Source organism: Pseudochaenichthys georgianus, chromosome 17 (assembly GCF_902827115.2).
Source record: "Pseudochaenichthys georgianus chromosome 17, fPseGeo1.2, whole genome shotgun sequence".
NCBI lineage: Eukaryota > Metazoa > Chordata > Actinopteri > Perciformes > Channichthyidae > Pseudochaenichthys > Pseudochaenichthys georgianus.
The window spans coordinates 4,539,351-4,558,454 of NC_047519.1; the positions used below are offsets into that span (position 1 = coordinate 4,539,351).

Below are 19,104 nucleotides of genomic sequence, written 5' to 3' on the forward strand. Positions count from 1 at the left end.
AAAAAACCTTTCCAAGTAGCTAGTTCTGTCACATGTGTTAGGCTGGCACATGGACATCTTGGACATGTTGTTATGGGAACACAAAAGCAAATGACAAGGACCATAACCCACCAGACTGTTCAGTGTGTGTCACTTAGGGACTTCATGAGATAAAAAAGGCTAAAGCTGTATAAGGAACTTTCCAGAACATTTAAAGTTCATGTGACACCTGTGTCTAAGCAATTCTGTCTGCCTTCCGTGTTGCACCACGAGGACCCACTGATATAAAATGTTTAACTGTCTAAGTTGCAACCATGCACACATATTTTTGGCTTCATTTATAGAAGGAAAGACAACAGTGATAGTTATGTTTCAGAATAACATTTATTGGAAATTGTTAGAACAATCTCACTGATCACCGGCTTGAGCTTCAATCTCAGGATCCATGTATTTGTGATCAAAAGTAGGCTAATATAAAAGTAGTGTAAGTCATTACATTTCAGAGACAGTAATATTGTAATGTAACGTAGCCTATTACTTAAAAAAGACAGTAATAAGTAATGTACTGTATTACAAGTAACTTGCCCAACACTGCAAATGATCCAGTCACCTCGATGCTGCTTTCGGGCTATGAATAAACAACTTGTGTTTTACTTTTAGGCTGTCTGAAGGTATGGACAGCTATCAAAGCTACTATACATCACATTAAGAACGATGTACAAATGTTTTATATGTATTCAACTTGTGCCCCGCTGGATTTACGTTTCTGTGGTTGACCGTTACTGTGACATATCAGTATAGCCACGGAAGATAGTTTGTGTGATTCATTCCCATGCATCAAGGTTATTTTCATGTAGCCTATGTAATTGTTTTTCCTGCACAGTGTAGAGTCTTGTTGTGATGTCACCTCGATGCTGCTTTCGGGCTGTGAATAAACGACTTGTGTTTTACTTTTAGGCTGTCTGGAGGTATGGACAGCTATCAAAGCTACTATACATCACATTAAGAACGATGTACAAATGAAAGTTGGACACAAATATATAATTTAAATGATTTATTCAAGTTTGCAATATGTTGAACAGGCATCCACAGTCACCTACTTTGTAATGTTCGATACCTCCCTGTAAGCGTCACGATATCCACCTCTGACCCACAACCTCACATACGAGTACAGAATGTGCATCAAAGTGATCTTAGGAAGGCAGATATAGCAAAAGATGAACGTAAACGACAAACGAGGCGATCGACATCATAGATATATATAAACACTAGATGGCTCATGGCAGAGATGTTCACAAGTCTTTTTTGCAAGTCCAAGTCAAGTCTCAAGTCTTTGGTCACGAGTCCAAGTCAAGTCTCAAGTCTTTGTGGGGTGAGACTTGATCAAGTCTCAAGTCTTTGGTCACGAGTCCAAGTCAAGTCTCTAAAAAAATAAAAGTCTCATGTCTCTTCTGGTTGAAATAAGCCTTAATAAACATATTCCTCTATCCTCTCACTCAAACCCAGTGTAATGGTAACCTGATAAACCTGTAACATTAACGTTACGTGGTCAACAATAAACCTGTAACCTTCCTATAAACCGACAGATGTATTTATGTATGTAACTATGTATTTTTCTACGTTTAACGTTAGCCAGTAAATGGTGGCAGCGGGTAATGATTAACGTTACCGACCTTTTTTATGTCATGTCAAGAGTTGGATGTCAACGCCACTCAACTCAAACAAGTGTGACAAGCAATTCACTAATCTTTTCAAATATTCAGTTACAAAGCTAGTAGCAAGCTAAATTAACATTACATAGCTGATGCTGAGCTAAACATGTTTGCTAACCGTCCATATGCGTTAATGTGACTGACCTCTCCGGGGGAGTTTTCAAGTGCCTGATGAAATTCGACGTTGTTGCGCCAGCATCCTTGATTTTGATATTGCAGACTTTGGAGTGTGCGCTCCTTTTGTTGGTGCCGCCGGCGTTTTGTTCGAAGTTTTTGTAGTTGAACCTAATTACAAGCGGTACAGCCGCAGGTGTGCCGCCGGTCGCCATGGTGTTACTACGAGGTAGTAACAGAGGCGCGCACGTCTGCGTAATGAGCCCGGCTAAAATAACTGGATGGCCTACCTGCCTGTCAGCCTTCCATCTGGGCACAAACTTATCTCGTGCCCTCATTGGTCATGTGCGCGTTCGTGTGTGTTGGAGGAGGTGGGCTCTATAAGGAAGTAGCAGCCTCTAGCAGATTATCTCCGGTTGTGTATTTTCAAATTCTAGCGATCTCGAGCCGGTTTCTCTCAAATGTACCTACCCCACCTTAATACGCCAAAAATAGAAAACACAATGATTGTTCACGAGTCCCAACACACGAGTCCAAGTCGAGTCTGAAGTCTTTTGGTCACGAGTCCAAGTCAAGTCTGAAGTCTCTGTGTGTGCGACTTAAGTGCGACTCGAGTCCGAGTCGCAGACTCGAGTCCCCATCTCTGGCTCATGGGAGATTTTCCAGCGTAGCTGACCGGCCGCCATCTTGCTACAGTCAACAGTTACTCTGATTCGCGTTATGGTAGCTGTTGTAAGGTGAGTGATCTGCACAAAAATACTCTTAACTCGCTGAAATCTTGACTGATTTACAAACGGTTTGGTTTATTATAAACATTATTAGCATGGCTATGATACAGGATGCTGCCTTGGACATGTTGAAATTGCAGCTTTTCTTTGTGTATGTGGTTGTATTTATTAGCTGGCTAATAACAAGAGGCTGTGAGTGAGACCGAGTATTACAAAGTTCACCCAGCAACTTTACACCAGTGGGAGAGGCAGAACTGCTCTTTCTTTTCAACATAACTTAAAGATCCCGTGAAGTGTGCGCCTGTGCATGATCTGTTATGCTAATACATATAGTAATGACCAACATTGTCCATTGAAACCCATATCAAAAGATGTTGGAATAGCAACTAATTTGATGAGTTTTGAATTTGCTGCCGTGAAATCCGCAGTTGACCTCCGCCTTCGTGGGCGTGGCTTGCGAGCTACTGCGTGACGTCACAAGATGGTCGCCTCCGAAGTGTTTACATTCATCACAGTGTATTGTTTCTCTGTTTCAAAGTCGAATTTATCAAAGTTTTTGAGCGAGTATTTTACTGGAAAGTGTGTCGGAGTCGACTGGAAGTGATTGCCAATCGAGAAAACCTGACAATGGAGGCGACAGTGAAGAAAAAGGGAGGAAAAACACACGGGAAGCGATGCATTGCCGCTGGCTGTAGTAATGTCAAGTCTGCCGAAGTGGCGATGTTTCTGTTCCCAAAAGATGAAGGTGAGTCTGGCTGGTGTCATTGTTTCGTAGATTCGTTGATTGTTCATGACAAATAAAGGCCACTGGTCGATTCGAGAGAGAGAAAGAGAGACTGAGAGAGTTACAGGGTTGTTGTTAGCATCTAGTGCTAGCTCGGAGCTAACGGAGATTAGCTGTTTCAAGAGGGAGAGTCCTCTCCTGTTGGACTGAGAGAGATAATGTCAGCTCAGGGAGGTAAAGGACTGAGTGATTAGATTGTAAACTGTAGCCTAAGTTATCTCAGTTGGTTTGGTCATCTATGTAAACAAATATTTCCATCTATGTTAGTTGTATAAAATAGGTTAAGAAATCCTTCCAATGTTTTTTGATTATTGAAATATATGTTTGATATGAGTGTTGAGAGCTGTATCCATAAATCTCTTAATGTTGCCCTCAAAGTGCACCAGATTGATGCCTTTAACTTCAATTTAAAGAAAAACATCTTCCCGGGTGAGGGTGTGAGGTCATCACAAATAAAACAGGTTCACATGGATAGGATACTAGATAAGTGTGCACACTCATTATGTACATTACACATTTTTCTTGGATTTGTTAACACTATAGTCCCTAATATATTTGTAGAAAGGCAGGAAATGGAATTAAATCGAGAAAAACTGTCAAAATCAATCATTTCTCTCACACTTGTATCACTTTCCAAAGTCTCCGCCATGTTTACAATCACAACTGGGCCCATCTTGTGACGTCACCGCCGCTATCGTCTGCAACTTCCGGTAGGCTCAGACGGCCGTTATTATTAAAACATATTTTTTAATTTTTCATAATTAATTAATCAATAATTAAAATTATTTTAGCCATGAACAGGCACAATGATATGTAAGGAATGAAACTGCCATTTCATTTTGGCGCAAAAAAATGCACTTCACTGGCACTTTAAGTTACACATGATTTCTTCCAAGTGGTTCGGCTTGTTAAAAACATCTTGCATTATGATACAGGAATTTGCTGGCTTTGTGTTTACAGAAGTACCTGACTATGCCGGACTTTTGTGCAGCCTACGGATGCTCCAATCGTCGCTGTCTGCAAACAAGAACCCGTGGGATCACCACATATGTTTATGTTTGCTCAGTCTAATAAACCCATAACATGGTTGTGAAAGAATACCAAAGCTGAGGCTGGACGATGATTGATTGTTGGTGTGCCATGTGTTACCGTGTGTCTTATTGGTTTTGTGTTATACTGTATTTTATTGTGTGCAGCTGGTCCTTATCTCCAAGACACATTTAAAACAAATAACCTTGAACCTTGAAGCCCCATCTCTCCCCACCTGCTCCTGCTTCCTACATCTCCTCCACACCACACCAAGTTGTTCTTCTTAATAATAATAATACATTTATGTTGGGGGGCCGCCTTTCATAACACCCAAGGACACCTTACAGGGGCATAGGGGCAATATAGGGAACAATTTAAACAGTGTATTTTGTGATATATCAGCCGGGGTGAGACAAGACAAACCACAAATGGACTACAGAAGGACTCCATTGGCCAGCAGCGCGGGTGAGTCATCTAGTGTTTATATATATCTATGATCGACATGGTAAGTCAACAATGGGTCCTCAATGTACACACCCCGGATTCCTATGATGAAAATAATAGAATGTCGCCAGTTGTCATGACTCAAGTTATACTGCAACAACCGTACTCTGCCTTTGTTTTGATGCGCTTCAAATTGAAGTTACTGTTTTACCCGTGCTGGAGTTACGGTGTTATGCCTTCTGTCATCAAAGCATTTGACACACACAGTATTTTGAATAAAATGTAAAGCAAATATTGTTGCAGTGGTTGTTTTAACTTATCTTTTAAGAATGGCTCATTGCTCTCGAGGTAAAATGTTGGTGGAGATGGCTTTGAAACTCAGACACCAAGATCAAGGTAAGAAAAAGATTAGAATACAAGAAAGATAGATTGATCAATAGATAAATAGACAGATAGATAGCTAGATAGAGGGCCTAGCGTTACTAACGCCGTTGTTACCGTTTAACTGGTTACACCGGGGAACTCGTTACGTTAACGGTAGTAAGGCAAATGTCAGCCTTATGAACGGAGGTACCGTGGGACTTGCCCTTCCCATGTACGGGAGTCCGCTCAATGGAAATGCGATGTCAAGTTCCGATGTCAAGTTCCTGTCAGCGGCTAGACATATGTTACCAGTGTTTACCAGTGTTGCCAGGGGCATGATAACATCCTCCATGGAGGTTGGGTGCTGCTGCTGTGAAGAAGGCCGACTATGGGTGCCGATGGGCGGACGGCAAAGCACCGCAAAGTAGACCCCCTTTAAGTGTAGCCAGGGGCACGAGCAAAACATATATGCTGCTGAGGTGAAATCCCTGCGCTGCAAGTTGCAGCAGAGGATAAAGGACAAGCGACAGAGGATGGATCCAGGGGGCCGGGGACATGCCCGCGTTCGATGGGAGGAACGAGAGGCGGTCATTCTGAAGAAACGACCCCGACCAGAGTCGACACCAACGAGGCGTGTCCAAGTCGAAGGTCCCTCCTGCAGCAAGTCTCCCATTCCTGCCTGCAGCACGTCTCCCCATTCCCGCCTGCAGCACGTCTCCCATTCCCAGCCGCAGCAAGTCCCCCACTGGCTCTCACACCCATTCATCCAGCTCCTCAGAGGCCTGCATCCATCCATACCGAGGCCTCGTCAACCTCCCCTCCCAAAATTCCCCCTGGTTCCGGGGCAGGGGCCGGGGAAATATAATGCGGGACATAACATTCCCACGGATCATGGGTAAGTGTTTTGGCTATGTGACACATGCAGTTTCTGTAACACATCATGTGTTGTCATTAAAGTACTGTTTATATTTCACAGAGGAGTATCTGCAAGGATACCGGGAGCATTATGCAGGTATCGACCCACCAGTGAGGCTCCAGGAAAACACAGTCTCCAAACTAAGCAGAGTGAAGTCGTTCCTCAGTTTCATGGCACACGGTTTCAATCGCCTGTCTGACTGGCTTTTTTTGAGGGATCTCAAGAGGATACGCGGGTGGTCCCGGAGCCTGATGAAGTCAAGCCTTCAGGTCACGACCTCCGACTTCTACATCAAGAATATATCACACTTTCTCAAGTACATGGCCGACACACCGTGCAAGGGGAGCAGGCTCAGCCAAACGGACATGATTTTAATCAAACGGGAAGTAGTTGCCATCCTGAAGTCCCTGAAGAGAAAAGTACTTATCCACCAGATGCAAGTGAAGCGTGACAAGATGGAAGGTCTGCCGAGCCACAACGACCTAATGACATGCTTGACTTCGACCACCACTCACATCCCTCAGCTCCTGGATGTGATGGCCAGCAATCCGACTACCGCGACCCGGACACTGCTCTATGGGTATATGACTCTTCATTGGAGCTGCATTTATGGCCACCGTCCGGGGGTCTACTCCAACATGACCAACGCCGAGGTCCGAAAGGCGGATACAACTGGCACTGCCTTCGGCTACCTGGTTCATGTGAGTGCTATTAATCAATGTATTTATTCTGGCAGTTATATGCATGATTGACATTGTATTGACACTCTCTATCTCTGTCATAACAGGTAAGTAACCACAAGACGGCCAACGCGTTCGGGGAGGCGCAGCTGTACCTCACCGTAGAAGAATTTGGATGGATGAAGAGGTGGCTGGAAATTAAGGGTACGCTGACCTGCACCCAGAGCCGTTACTTTCTGTACACAGAGGGGAAGAACCCGTTCAGGAAGCTTGCCTACTCCCTGAGGTTGGCATGGGCTGATGTGGGGCTCCGCAGTCCCATTAACTTCACCGACCTCCACACAGTCCACGCCGATAATGCGAAGAGGTTTCAAGACAAAGGCAACCGCCAAAGAGTGAGTGATTTCATGTGTCACAACACTGCAACTGCGGACAAATTTTACGCGAATAATCCTTCTTTGAAGGAGGCTGCGGACATTCGGTTGCTCTTCACAGAGTCACTTCAAGCAGCGGCGGCGGCATCGACAGCAGCAGCAGCAGCGGGAAATGAAGACACTTTTGCGGGTATTGACATCGACAGTGACAACTCTGGAGAGGAGCACAGCCCGGCTCCCTACCAAGACTCCCTACCAAGACATGTCCCGAAGAGGGACCAGTCACTGGCCGAACACAACCCTCAGACATGGGTGAAGAGAGGGTGCCATACTCTGCCCCAACTTCACCCACTGTTGCCAGTGATCAACTTGTAAATATGCAGTGTGTTGTTGTAATCAGTCCCCTTGTAAATACGTTATATCCTGTTTGAATTTATTTATTACTGTCAATATTACTGTAAATAAAGTTTGTTAAAATTACTAAGTGTTCTGTTTTTAATCCCACTATGGGTTTTCTTCTTTTAAGATCCCCAGGGGCACGATATTCTGGTTCTGGTGGTAGCATGTAGGTGTTTAGTCCGAGTGAGGAGTGCTCAAGTGTGGGATGATTTGTAAGGTAGAAGAGGGTAAAAAAAGTTAAAGTGTGAACCTCCAGCAGGGCAGGTGGTGCTGTGAAGAAGGCCGACTATGGGTGCCGATGGGCGGACGGCAAAGCACCGCAAAGTAGACCCCCTTTAAGTGTAGCCAGGGGCACGAGCAAAATCCTCCATGGAGGTTGGGTGCTGCTGCTGTGAAGAAGGCCGACTATGGGTGCCGATGGGCGGACGGCAAAGCACCGCAAAGTAGACCCCCTTTAAGTGTAGCCAGGGGCACGAGCAAAATCCTCCATGGAGGTTGGGTGCTGCTGCTGTGAAGAAGGCCGACTATGGGTGCCGATGGGCGGACGGCAAAGCACCGCAAAGTAGACCCCCTTTAAGTGTAGCCAGGGGCACGAGCAAAATCCTCCATGGAGGTTGGGTGCTGCTGCTGTGAAGAAGGCCGACTATGGGTGCCGATGGGCGGACGGCAAAGCACCGCAAAGTAGACCCCCTTTAAGTGTAGCCAGGGGCACGAGCAAAATCCTCCATGGAGGTTGGGTGCTGCTGCTGTGAAGAAGGCCGACTATGGGTGCCGATGGGCGGACGGCAAAGCACCGCAAAGTAGACCCCCTTTAAGTGTAGCCAGGGGCACGAGCAAAATCCTCCATGGAGGTTGGGTGCTGCTGCTGTGAAGAAGGCCGACTATGGGTGCCGATGGGCGGACGGCAAAGCACCGCAAAGTAGACCCCCTTTAAGTGTAGCCAGGGGCACGAGCAAAATCCTCCATGGAGGTTGGGTGCTGCTGCTGTGAAGAAGGCCGACTATGGGTGCCGATGGGCGGACGGCAAAGCACCGCAAAGTAGACCCCCTTTAAGTGTAGCCAGGGGCACGAGCAAAATCCTCCATGGAGGTTGGGTGCTGCTGCTGTGAAGAAGGCCGACTATGGGTGCCGATGGGCGGACGGCAAAGCACCGCAAAGTAGACCCCCTTTAAGTGTAGCCAGGGGCACGAGCAAAATCCTCCATGGAGGTTGGGTGCTGCTGCTGTGAAGAAGGCCGACTATGGGTGCCGATGGGCGGACGGCAAAGCACCGCAAAGTAGACCCCCTTTAAGTGTAGCCAGGGGGCACGAGCAAAATCCTCCATGGAGGTTGGGTGCTGCTGCTGTGAAGAAGGCCGACTATGGGTGCCGATGGGCGGACGGCAAAGCACCGCAAAGTAGACCCCCTTTAAGTGTAGCGAGGGGCACGAGATTCTTGAGGGTGTGATCATCTTGGTTTAGTCCGTGGGGGAGTGCTTAAGTTCGGGGGCCCGGGACCCAAGGTTGCTCGAGGTTCTGGAGGTACATGGGAGGGATCCTGGAGCTCCTCAGTCCGTGTTTTGGGGGTCTTGGAGCGGCCACAGAGAGGTGCTTTTCCCCGGGGTATGTCATGGAAGTCTGAAATAACCTGTTTGCTCATGTCAGGGAGAGATGCTGGGGCTGCTGCGTCCGTGTTTTGGGGGTCTTGGAGCGGCCCCGAAGAGGTGGCTTTGTCGGTGTACCTAATGGGTAAGAAAGCCAGTCTACACAGGTCGTGAAATGTGATTGAAATGTACAGAGTGCTGTACATTTCAATCACTTTGAATGGGAGTGGTGAGGTGTGGATGAAATGGCCATATCTCCCTTAAATTCACAGCAACGTTACCCATCTTTCACACACTAATTCATGGGTAACAGAGCCATGTGCACCATGCATTTAAAGTAATGTTAGCCAGCTTTCAGACACTAATTCGTGGGTAATAAAGGCCTGTACATCTCCCTGTTTGAAAGGGCCATATCTCCCTTAAATTCACATCAAACTCACCCATCTTTCACACACTAATTCATGGGTAACAGAGCCATGTACACCATGCATTTAAAGTAATGTTAGCCAGCTTTCAGACACTAATTCGTGGGGAAGAAAGTCACCCTGGACGGGTCATCAAATGTGATTGAAATGGACAGATTCCTGTACATTTCAATCACTTTTAATGGGAGTCGTGAGGTGTGGATGAAATGGCCATATCTCCCTTAAATTCACATCAAACTCACCCATCTTTCACACACTAATTCATGGGTAACAGAGCCATGTGCACCATGCATTTAAAGTAATGTTAGCCAGCTTTCAGACACTAATTCGTGGGGAAGAAAGTCACCCTGGTCGGGTCGGGAAATGTGATTGAAATGTACAGAGTGCTGTACATTTCAATCACTTTGAATGGGAGTGGTGAGGTGTGGATGAAATGGCCATATCTCCCTTAAATTCACAGCAACGTTACCCATCTTTCACACACTAATTCATGGGTAACAGAGCCATGTGCACCATGCATTTAAAGTAATGTTAGCCAGCTTTCAGACACTAATTCGTGGGGAAGAAAGTCACCCTGGCCGGGTCGGGAAATGTGATTGAAATGTACAGAGTGCTGTACATTTCAATCACTTTGAATGGGAGTCGTGAGGTGTGGATGAAATGGCCATATCTTCCTTAAATTCACATCAAACTCACCCAGCTTTCACACACTATTTCATGGGTAACAGAGCCATGTGCACCATGTATTTAAAGTAATGTTAGCCAGCTTTCAGACACTAATTCGTGGGTAATAAAGGCCTGTACATCTCCCTGTTTGAAAGGGCCATATCTCCCTTAAATTCACAGCAAATTTACCCATCTTTCACACACTATTTCATGGGTAATAAAGCCATGTGCACACTGTATTTAAAGGGCTGCAGGAACACTTTACCCGCCTTGTAAACACCTTCTCCTGGGTAAAACAATCCATGTATTTCCGCCTGCTTTCCATCAGCACCCGCCAGTCATTTCAAACGGTTTCAAATCGTTTTTTCACTTTTAAAAACAGCTTTCTGCCCTGTAAATGATTTCTAATCATTATTACCGTCATGGAGGAGCTGCAGGGACACTTTACCCGCCTTTTAAACACCTTTTCCTGGGTAAACAATCAATTCATTTCCGCCTGCTTTCCATCAGCACCCGCCAGTCATTTCAAACGGTTTCAAATCGTTTTTTCACTTTTAAAACAGCTTTCTGCCCTGTAAATGATTTCTAATCATTATTACCGTCATGGAGGAGCTGCAGGGACACTTTACCCGCCTTTTAAACACCTTTTCCTGGGTAAACAATCCATTTATTTCCGCCTGCTTTCCATCAGCACCCGCCAGTCATTTCAAACGGTTTCAAATCGTTTTTTCACTTTTAAAAAGAGCTTTCTGCCCTGGCAATGATATCTAATCATTATTACCGTCATGGAGGAGCTGCAGGAACACTTTACCCGCCTTCTAAACACTTATTCCTGGCTAAAACAATCAATGTATTTCCGCCAGGGTCACAGCCTGCTGCTGCTGCTGCTGCGGCGGCGGCTGCTGCTGCTGCTCTCCCTCCCTAAATTCACATCAAACTCACCCAGCTTTCACACACTATTTCATGGGTAATAAAGCCATGTGCACACTGTATTTAAAGTAATGTTAGCCAGCTTTCAGACACTAATTCCTGGGGAAGAAAGTCACCCTGGACGGGTCATCAAATGTGATTGAAATGGACAGATTCCTGTACATTTCAATCACTTTTAATGGGAGTCGTGAGGTGTGGATGAAATGGCCATATCTTCCTTAAATTCACATCAAACTCACCCAGCTTTCACACACTATTTCATGGGTAATAAAGCCATGTGCACACTGTATTTAAAGTAATGTTAGCCAGCTTTCAGACACTAATTCCTGGGAAGAAAGTCACCCTGGACGGGTCATCAATGTGATTGAAATGGACAGATTCCTGTACATTTCAATCACTTTTAATGGGAGTCGTGAGGTGTGGATGAAATGGCCATATCTTCCTTAAATTCACATCAAACTCACCCAGCTTTCACACACTATTTCATGGGTAATAAAGCCATGTGCACACTGTATTTAAAGTAATGTTAGCCAGCTTTCAGACACTAATTCCTGGGGAAGAAAGTCACCCTGGACGGGTCATCAAATGTGATTGAAATGGACAGATTCCTGTACATTTCAATCACTTTTAATGGGAGTCGTGAGGTGTGGATGAAATGGCCATATCTTCCTTAAATTCACATCAAACTCACCCAGCTTTCACACACTATTTCATGGGTAATAAAGCCATGTGCACACTGTATTTAAAGTAATGTTAGCCAGCTTTCAGACACTAATTCCTGGGGAAGAAAGTCACCCTGGACGGGTCATCAAATGTGATTGAAATGGACAGATTCCTGTACATTTCAATCACTTTTAATGGGAGTCGGTGTGGATGGCCTGTTGAATCCGATTTTGAGCACTCTTTTCCCCGCATAAACTAGTTTAAATCACCGTTAAACACTTATTCTGTTGATGTCTATATAACCGACTTCCCGCTATGCATTAAGTCGGTTATATGGACCCTGTACACTAGGCATACCGCGGCCGGTAGTAAATGTCCAACCATTGTACCCTCTGGTCCCTAGGGTATGTTATGGAACTTTATTATTTGTGAGTTTAACAAAGTATGACAAATGGCATCAGTAACAGATGTGATATGAATTTCTATAAAGTTGTCTCACATTCTTGGTCATATTTTATATACAGTATGTAATGAGTATAACATGTCCAGTAAGTATAAAGTGTTTCCTAATACTGTGTATTCAACCACTATGGAATATGTATGTGGGCAGACAAAACTGAGTTGTTCTGTGTGTGAAGTAACCTCAAGTCACTCCGCAGGCACATTTTGATGCAGGCCAGTTTGTCAAGACAAAAAAGGGCAAGACTAGGCTGAGAGCAGAGGCTATACCCACCATCTTCGTGCATCGCCCTGTGGTCAAAAAGAGAAGGGCCCCTGCACCACGATTCACCCCGGGACCTGTATCTACAAAGCCCATAGCTCATGATCACAGCTATAGTGTGAAAGGTAACACAGGTATAATAAGTATGAACAAAAGTAATATTTCTTATTTTTAAGTGGTATAATATTTAAAATGTTCAAAAATGTACAGTGCCATGTCTTCTACTTACATTAGTCTCAAAGATTGAGGGAAGAAGGGATGAGGAGACTGAGAGAAAGGAAAGTGAGGGTGAAGAAAGAGAGGACATGGCTAGTGAGGAGAGACAGGGAGGGCGGACAACACCCACTCAGCCAGCAGCCAGTCAGCATACGAGGGAACCAGCAGCCAGTCAGCATACAAGGGAACCAGCAGCCAGTCAGCATACGAGGGAACCAGCAGCCAGTCAGCATACAAGGGAACCAGCAGCCAGTCAGCATACGAGGGAACCAGCAGCCAGTCAGCATATGAGGGAACCAGCAGCCAGTCAAACAGATCTATTAAAACAATTAAAGAGAAAATTAAAGAGCCAAGAAGGAATCACCAAAAAAGCAAAGGCTGCACTAAGAAAAATCAGGAAGGAAAATGCAGCTCTCAAGACAACAATGAAAATTAGGGACAAGAAATATAAGAAACCGTTTTCAAAAGACCAACTTAAGGCATTAGGCAGACTCACCACAAAGCGGATGAAATGGAGGAATGAGACAATTAAGAAGCCTTTAAAAAATCGCTTTGGGTGCGGACCAACGGGTTACAAAACTCTGCAGGAATTGAAGATTCCCCTTCCAGGAATAAGGACACTGCAAAGAAGGATGCAATGTGTTAAGTTTGAGCCTGGTGTGTTGACAGAGGTCTTTGATTTCCTAAAATTGAAGGCAGATTGATTGACAGACCTTGAAAGGGAGTGTGTGTTGACCTTGGATGAAATGGCAATCACACCAAGTGTGGTTCTATTTCGTCCCTACTGACCGCCAGAGGCGGTGCTTTAGCACTGGATATGTCCATCGCACGCATGCGCAGCTCGAGTACCAATAACAACAAAGTCACCTGTGACCCACGTGACACCGGTTATATCAGCCGGTGTCGTCAGAGGATCTGTTCCTTTCATCTTCTCGCTGCGCGAGGGTACCGTGGCTACATTTTTGTAGCCTACAGCATTCAGGTTTGAACGTTTGATCTGAGGGATTTCTCTCCAAACAGCTGGCCGCGTGCAGCTTCGCGACTGACAGTCGGAGCTACGGGTCGTTAACGCGTCCTCCAGGAGCTGTGGCCGGCTGTGCGCTGTGCAGAGCCTCGACAGACAGGTTTGTGTCAGCTTGTTGCTGGTGATGGCTGTGTTCCCGCACCCTCTCCCAGCCAAGTTGTCCTGATTACCGTCTTATTTTTTGTGGCTTAGACTTTCTGGTGACGACAGTGTTCCCGCTTCCTCTCCCATAAAGTTGCCCTTATGCTCTTTTGAAAGTTCTGCTTGTGACGTTGTGCCCGAGCTATCATTAGCATTTGAGTCCCAGCTTTGGCTGCGTCCCTCATTCAATATAGTATGGAAGCCCAGAGGGTCATACTTAAAACCCATTTTTCGTTTAGATGCAGAAAGTAAGGTAAGTACTTTCTATTTCTTAGAAGCTATTATCTGGTCTTAACATTTGTGTTCTGACTTGGTCGCTTGATTGTTAGCAGCAGCCGCTTGGCTAACACATTGCTGTTGAGCTTAACTATTAACTCAGGGCAGTGCTCCCGCTCCCGGTAGCATAGGGTTTGATTGCAGTAGCGCTAGATCGTTATATTACTGCTCCTAGTACTAGACTCCTAGCACTAGGATGATATGCAGAGAACATCTTCACGGCGGGTGCTGTGTGCTCGGCATGTGCGGTTACTACTGTAACCATGGCCTACGGTTCTATGCGGGCTGTTCTCTTTCTTAGAAGCTAATTATCTGGTCTTAACATTGTGTTCTGACTTGGTTGCTTGATTGTTAGCAGCAGCCGCTTGGCTAACACCTTGCATGTACGGTTAAGCTTCATTATTTAACTCAGCCGGTGAGGGCAGTGCTCTCGCTCCCGCTCCCGGTAAACGCATGGTATAGTTGCAGTAGCGCTATATCGTTGTATTTACTGCTCCTAGTACTAGACTCCTAGCACTAGGACGATATGCAGAGAACAATCTTCACTGTGTGTGCTGTGTGCTCTGCATGTATGGCCATTAAGGAGGATTTCATACTCCCAATATTATATTGTCTAGTGGGCAGCCGTTGGCTGACACTTTTAGGCACCGGCCACAGTTAATATTGTAACTAAGGTTCTAAGCCGTAAGTACTGGCCATAATTACTACTGTAACTACGGTTCCAAGCTGTGTAAGTACTGGCCATAGTTAATACTGTAACTACGGGGTTAAGCCGTAAGTACTGGCCATAGTTACTACTGTAACTACGGTTCCAAGCCGTGCAAGTACTGGCCATAGGCAATACCGTAACTACGGCTCTATGCTGTGTAAGTACTGGCCATAGTTACTACTGTAACTACGGTCCTAAGCCATGTAAGTACTGGCCATAGTTACTACTGTAACTACGGTTCCAAGCCGTGCAAGTACTGGCCAGAGTTACTACTGTAACTACGGCTCTATGCTGTGTAAGTGCTGGCTATAGTTACGAGTCTGTAACTACGGTCCTAAGCCGTGTAAGTACTGGCCATAGTTACTACTGTAACTACGGTTAGATGCCGTGTGAGCCCTGGCCATGGTTACTGCTGTAACTACGGCTCTGTGCTGTTATCTTCTTTATAAGCTAGTTATCTAGTGCTCTCGCTCCCGCTCCCTCTACCGGTAATGCGGATGTAGCTACATCCCTTTTTCTGTTCGGCGAGTAGTAGCACCGCTCTACTCTTCCCGTTAAGCAGGCAGCTGGTGTAGGCTGTGTTCCCGCACCCGCTCCCGGTTACGCTGCATCTGGCGTTCGTCTCTAACTTAACCAGTGATAGCAGTTCTCGCCCCCACTTCTGGTAGATGCCAAACAGCCTCATTTTTCCGTTAAACAGGTAGCCGGTGAAGGCTGTGTTCCCGCACCCGCTCCCGGTTACGCTGCATCTGGCATTCGTCTCTAACTCAACCAGTGAAGGCAGTGTTCTCGCCCCCGCTCCTGGTAGACGTGGAACTGCCTTGTTTCTCCGTTAAGCAGGTAGCTGGTGAAGGTTGTGTTCCCGCACCCGCTTCCGGTTACGCTGCATCTGGCATTCGTCTTTAATTTAACCAGTGAAGGCAGTGTTCTCGCCCCCGCTCCTGATAGACGCTAAACTGCCTGTTTTTTTCCATTAAGCAGATAGCTGGTGAAGGCTGTGTTCCCGCACCCGCTCCCGGTTTCGCTGCATCTGGCATTCGTCTTAGTTTAACCAGTGAAGGCAGTGTTCTCGCCCCCGCTCCTGGTAGACGCTAAACTGCCTGGTTTCCGTTAAGCAGGTAGCTGGTGAAGGCTGTGTTCCCGCACCCGCTCCCGGTTACGCTGCATCTGGCACTCGCCTCTAGCTCAGCCAGTGAAGGCAGTGTTCTCGCCTCCGCTCCTGGTAAACTGCCTTATTTACTAATCCAGCTAGGTGAAGGCAGTGATCTCGCTCCCGCTCCCTCTGCCGGTAACGTGGGTGTAATTACATCCCTATTTCTGTTGGGCGAGTAGCGGCGCGGCTCTACTCTTTCCGTTAAGCAAGTAGCTGGTGAAGGCTGTGTTCCCGCACCCGCTCCCGGTTACGCTGCATCTGGCATTCGTCTCTAACTCAACCAGTGACGGCAGTGTTCTCGCCCCCGCTCCTGGTAGACGCGGAACTGCCTTGTTTCTCCGTTAAGCAGGTAGCTGGTGAAGGATGTGTTCCCGCACCCGCTCCCGGTTACGCTGCATCTGGCATTCGTCTTTAATTTAACCAGTGAAGGCAGTGTTCTCGCCCCCGCTCCTGATAGACGCTAAACTGCCTGTTTTTTTCCATTAAGCAGATAGCTGGTGAAGGCTGTGTTCCCGCACCCGCTCCCGGTTACGCTGCATCTGGCATTCGTCTTAGTTTAACCAGTGAAGGCAGTGTTCTCGCCCCCGCTCCTGGTAGACGTGGAACTGCCTTGTTTCTCCGTTAAGCAGGTAGCTGGTGAAGGTTGTGTTCCCGCACCCGCTCCCGGTTACGCTGCATCTGGCATTCGTCTTTAATTTAACCAGTGAAGGCAGTGTTCTCGCCCCCGCTCCTGATAGACGCTAAACTGCCTGTTTTTTTCCATTAAGCAGATAGCTGGTGAAGGCTGTGTTCCCGCACCCGCTCCCGGTTTCGCTGCATCTGGCATTCGTCTTAGTTTAACCAGTGAAGGCAGTGTTCTCGCCCCCGCTCCTGGTAGACGCTGAACTGCCTGGTTTCCCTTAAGCAGGTAGCTGGTGAAGGCTGTGTTCCCGCACCCGCTCCCGGTTACGCTGCATCTGGCACTCGCCTCTAGCTCAGCCAATGAAGGCAGTGTTCTCGCCTCCGCTCCTGGTAAACTGCCTTATTTACTAATCCAGCTAGGTGAAGGCAGTGATCTCGCTCCCGCTCCCTCTGCCGGTAACGTGGGTGTAATTACATCCCTATTTCTGTTGGGCGAGTAGCGGCGCGGCTCTACTCTTTCCGTTAAGCAAGTAGCTGGTGAAGGCTGTGTTCCCGCTCCCGGTTACGCTGCATCTGGCATTCGTCTCTAACTCGACCAGTGACGGCAGTGTTCTCGCCCCCACTCCTGGTAGACGCGGAACTGCCTTGTTTCTCCGTTAAGCAGGTAGCTGGTGAAGGATGTGTTCCCGCACCCGCTCCCGGTTACGCTGCATCTGGCATTCGTCTTTAATTTAACCAGTGAAGGCAGTGTTCTCGCCCCCGCTCCTGATAGACGCTAAACTGCCTGGTTTTTTCCATTAAGCAGATAGCTGGTGAAGGCTGTGTTCCCGCACCCGCTCCCGGTTACGCTGCATCTGGCATTCGTCTTAGTTTAACCAGTGAAGGCAGTGTTCTCGCCCCCGCTCCTGGTAGACGCTAAACTGCCTGGTTTCCGTTAAGCAGGTAGCTGGTGAAGGCTGTGTTCCCGCACCCGCTCCCGATTACGCTGCATCTGGCACTCGCCTCTAGCTCAGCCAGTGAAGGCAGTGTTCTCGCCCCCGCTCCTGGTAAACTGCCTTATTTACTAATCCAGCTAGGTGAAGGCAGTGATCTCGCTCCCGCTCCCTCTGCCGGTAACGTGGGTGTAATTACATCCCTATTTCTGTTGGGCGAGTAGCGGCGCGGCTCTACTCTTTCCGTTAAGCAGGTAGCGGGTGAAGAATGTGTTCCCGCACCCGCTCCCGGTTATGCTGCATCTGGCATTCGTCTCTAACTCAGCCGGCAGTGTTCTCGCCCCCGCTCCTGGTAGACGTTGAACTGCCGTGTTTATTAATCCAGCCAGGTGAAGGCAGTGCTTTCGCTCCCGCTCCCTCTGCCGGTAACGTGGGTGTATTTACATCCCTCTTTCTGTTCGGCGAGTAGCAGCAACGCTCTACTCTTTCCATTAAGCAGGTAGCTGGTGAAGGATGTGTTCCCGCACCCGCTACCGGCTACGCTGCATCTGGCTACCTACAGAATGGTTCATTCATGTAGCGCCTGTATGGCTTCTCTTGAGCCCGAGGACGGCCACGACCGCTGCCCCTCCTGCCTCGGCCGCCTCTGGCGGTCAGTGGGGACGAAATTTGAGCATCTGAGGGAGGTTCTCACGGTAAACGCCTGCATGAGCTGTAGCTGCATGCCTCGGGTGCTCAGAGTGGCTAGAATCACTGAGGTGGAACGTCTGGCAGCAGCCAACAGACACCTCTCCTTGTCACGTCCTCCTCCAGATCAATTCGGCCGTTCCCGGCGACTTGAGGGAGCGATGGATATGTGTGCTCCCCTCAATAGAAGGACTAGAAACAGGCTGTCCTCTAAAGTGGATCGGTTGGCGCCCCTCCTTCGGCTGACGCACCTCCTTTGGTTGACGGAGAGTCCTCCGTAGCGTACTAGTCGAGCCAGGGGAGCTGTTTAGGTCAGCTGCCCTGGAGGCACTGGAGCGTGCCGCCCAAGCTAGGCAGACCAGGCAGCAGCACTCGGGTCCTCGCAGCCGCACTCAGCCGCCGCACTCAGCCGCCGGATTACAGGTTGTGGTCTGCAGAGGTCTTAGCGGCCCACTCAACCGCCTTCCAATGACTTTCGTGCCCCATGTCGCCCGCCTTCCAGGCGGCCTCGTGCCCCAGAGCCTTACCGGAGCCCCCCAAGAGGCTCCAGGGTCCGGGGGGCTGGGCCCTGAAATCCCGGGGGTGGTCGGCGGCTGCTTTCCCAGCAGCAGCTCAGTTTCTGGGCAGTCTGTACTTCCGTCCCTTGGGTGGTTTTCACCTTAACCCAGGGATACGGATCGCAGCTCCGGCCCCTAGCCTTCGGCTGGGTCTAATTGACAGTCGTCAGCGATCCGGCAGGGGCCCTACCTCTGGGCCAAGAGTTGTCCGTCCTTCTGTCCAAGGACGCAATCGACCCAGTAAGACCCTCTGCTTAGCCAGGGGGTTCTACTCGGCAT

At 47.8% G+C, this 19,104-nt stretch overlaps 1 protein-coding gene across 1 annotated transcript; it reads left to right on the forward strand.

Moving 5' to 3' along the window:
- Positions 1 to 5,979: 5,979 nt before the first annotated feature.
- Positions 5,980 to 7,545, forward strand: LOC139435583 (uncharacterized). Its single transcript, XM_071206316.1, has 3 exons — positions 5,980 to 6,048; positions 6,130 to 6,770; positions 6,857 to 7,545. Exons 1-3 carry the CDS (start codon positions 6,018 to 6,020, stop codon positions 7,496 to 7,498), a joined length of 1,314 nt encoding a protein of 437 aa, XP_071062417.1. The 5' UTR covers positions 5,980 to 6,017; the 3' UTR covers positions 7,499 to 7,545.
- The last annotated feature ends 11,559 nt before the right edge of the window (positions 7,546 to 19,104 follow it).

Bases quoted from the DNA above. Each gene is read 5' to 3' on its own strand.
- LOC139435583 (XM_071206316.1), top strand. From the start codon at position 6,018: ATGCGGGACATAACATTCCCACGGATCATGG. The intron at 6,049-6,129 runs GTAAGTGTTTTG...TATATTTCACAG, and splicing joins AACATTCCCACGGATCATGG to AGGAGTATCTGCAAGGATAC. The intron at 6,771-6,856 runs GTGAGTGCTATT...CTGTCATAACAG, and splicing joins CCTTCGGCTACCTGGTTCAT to GTAAGTAACCACAAGACGGC.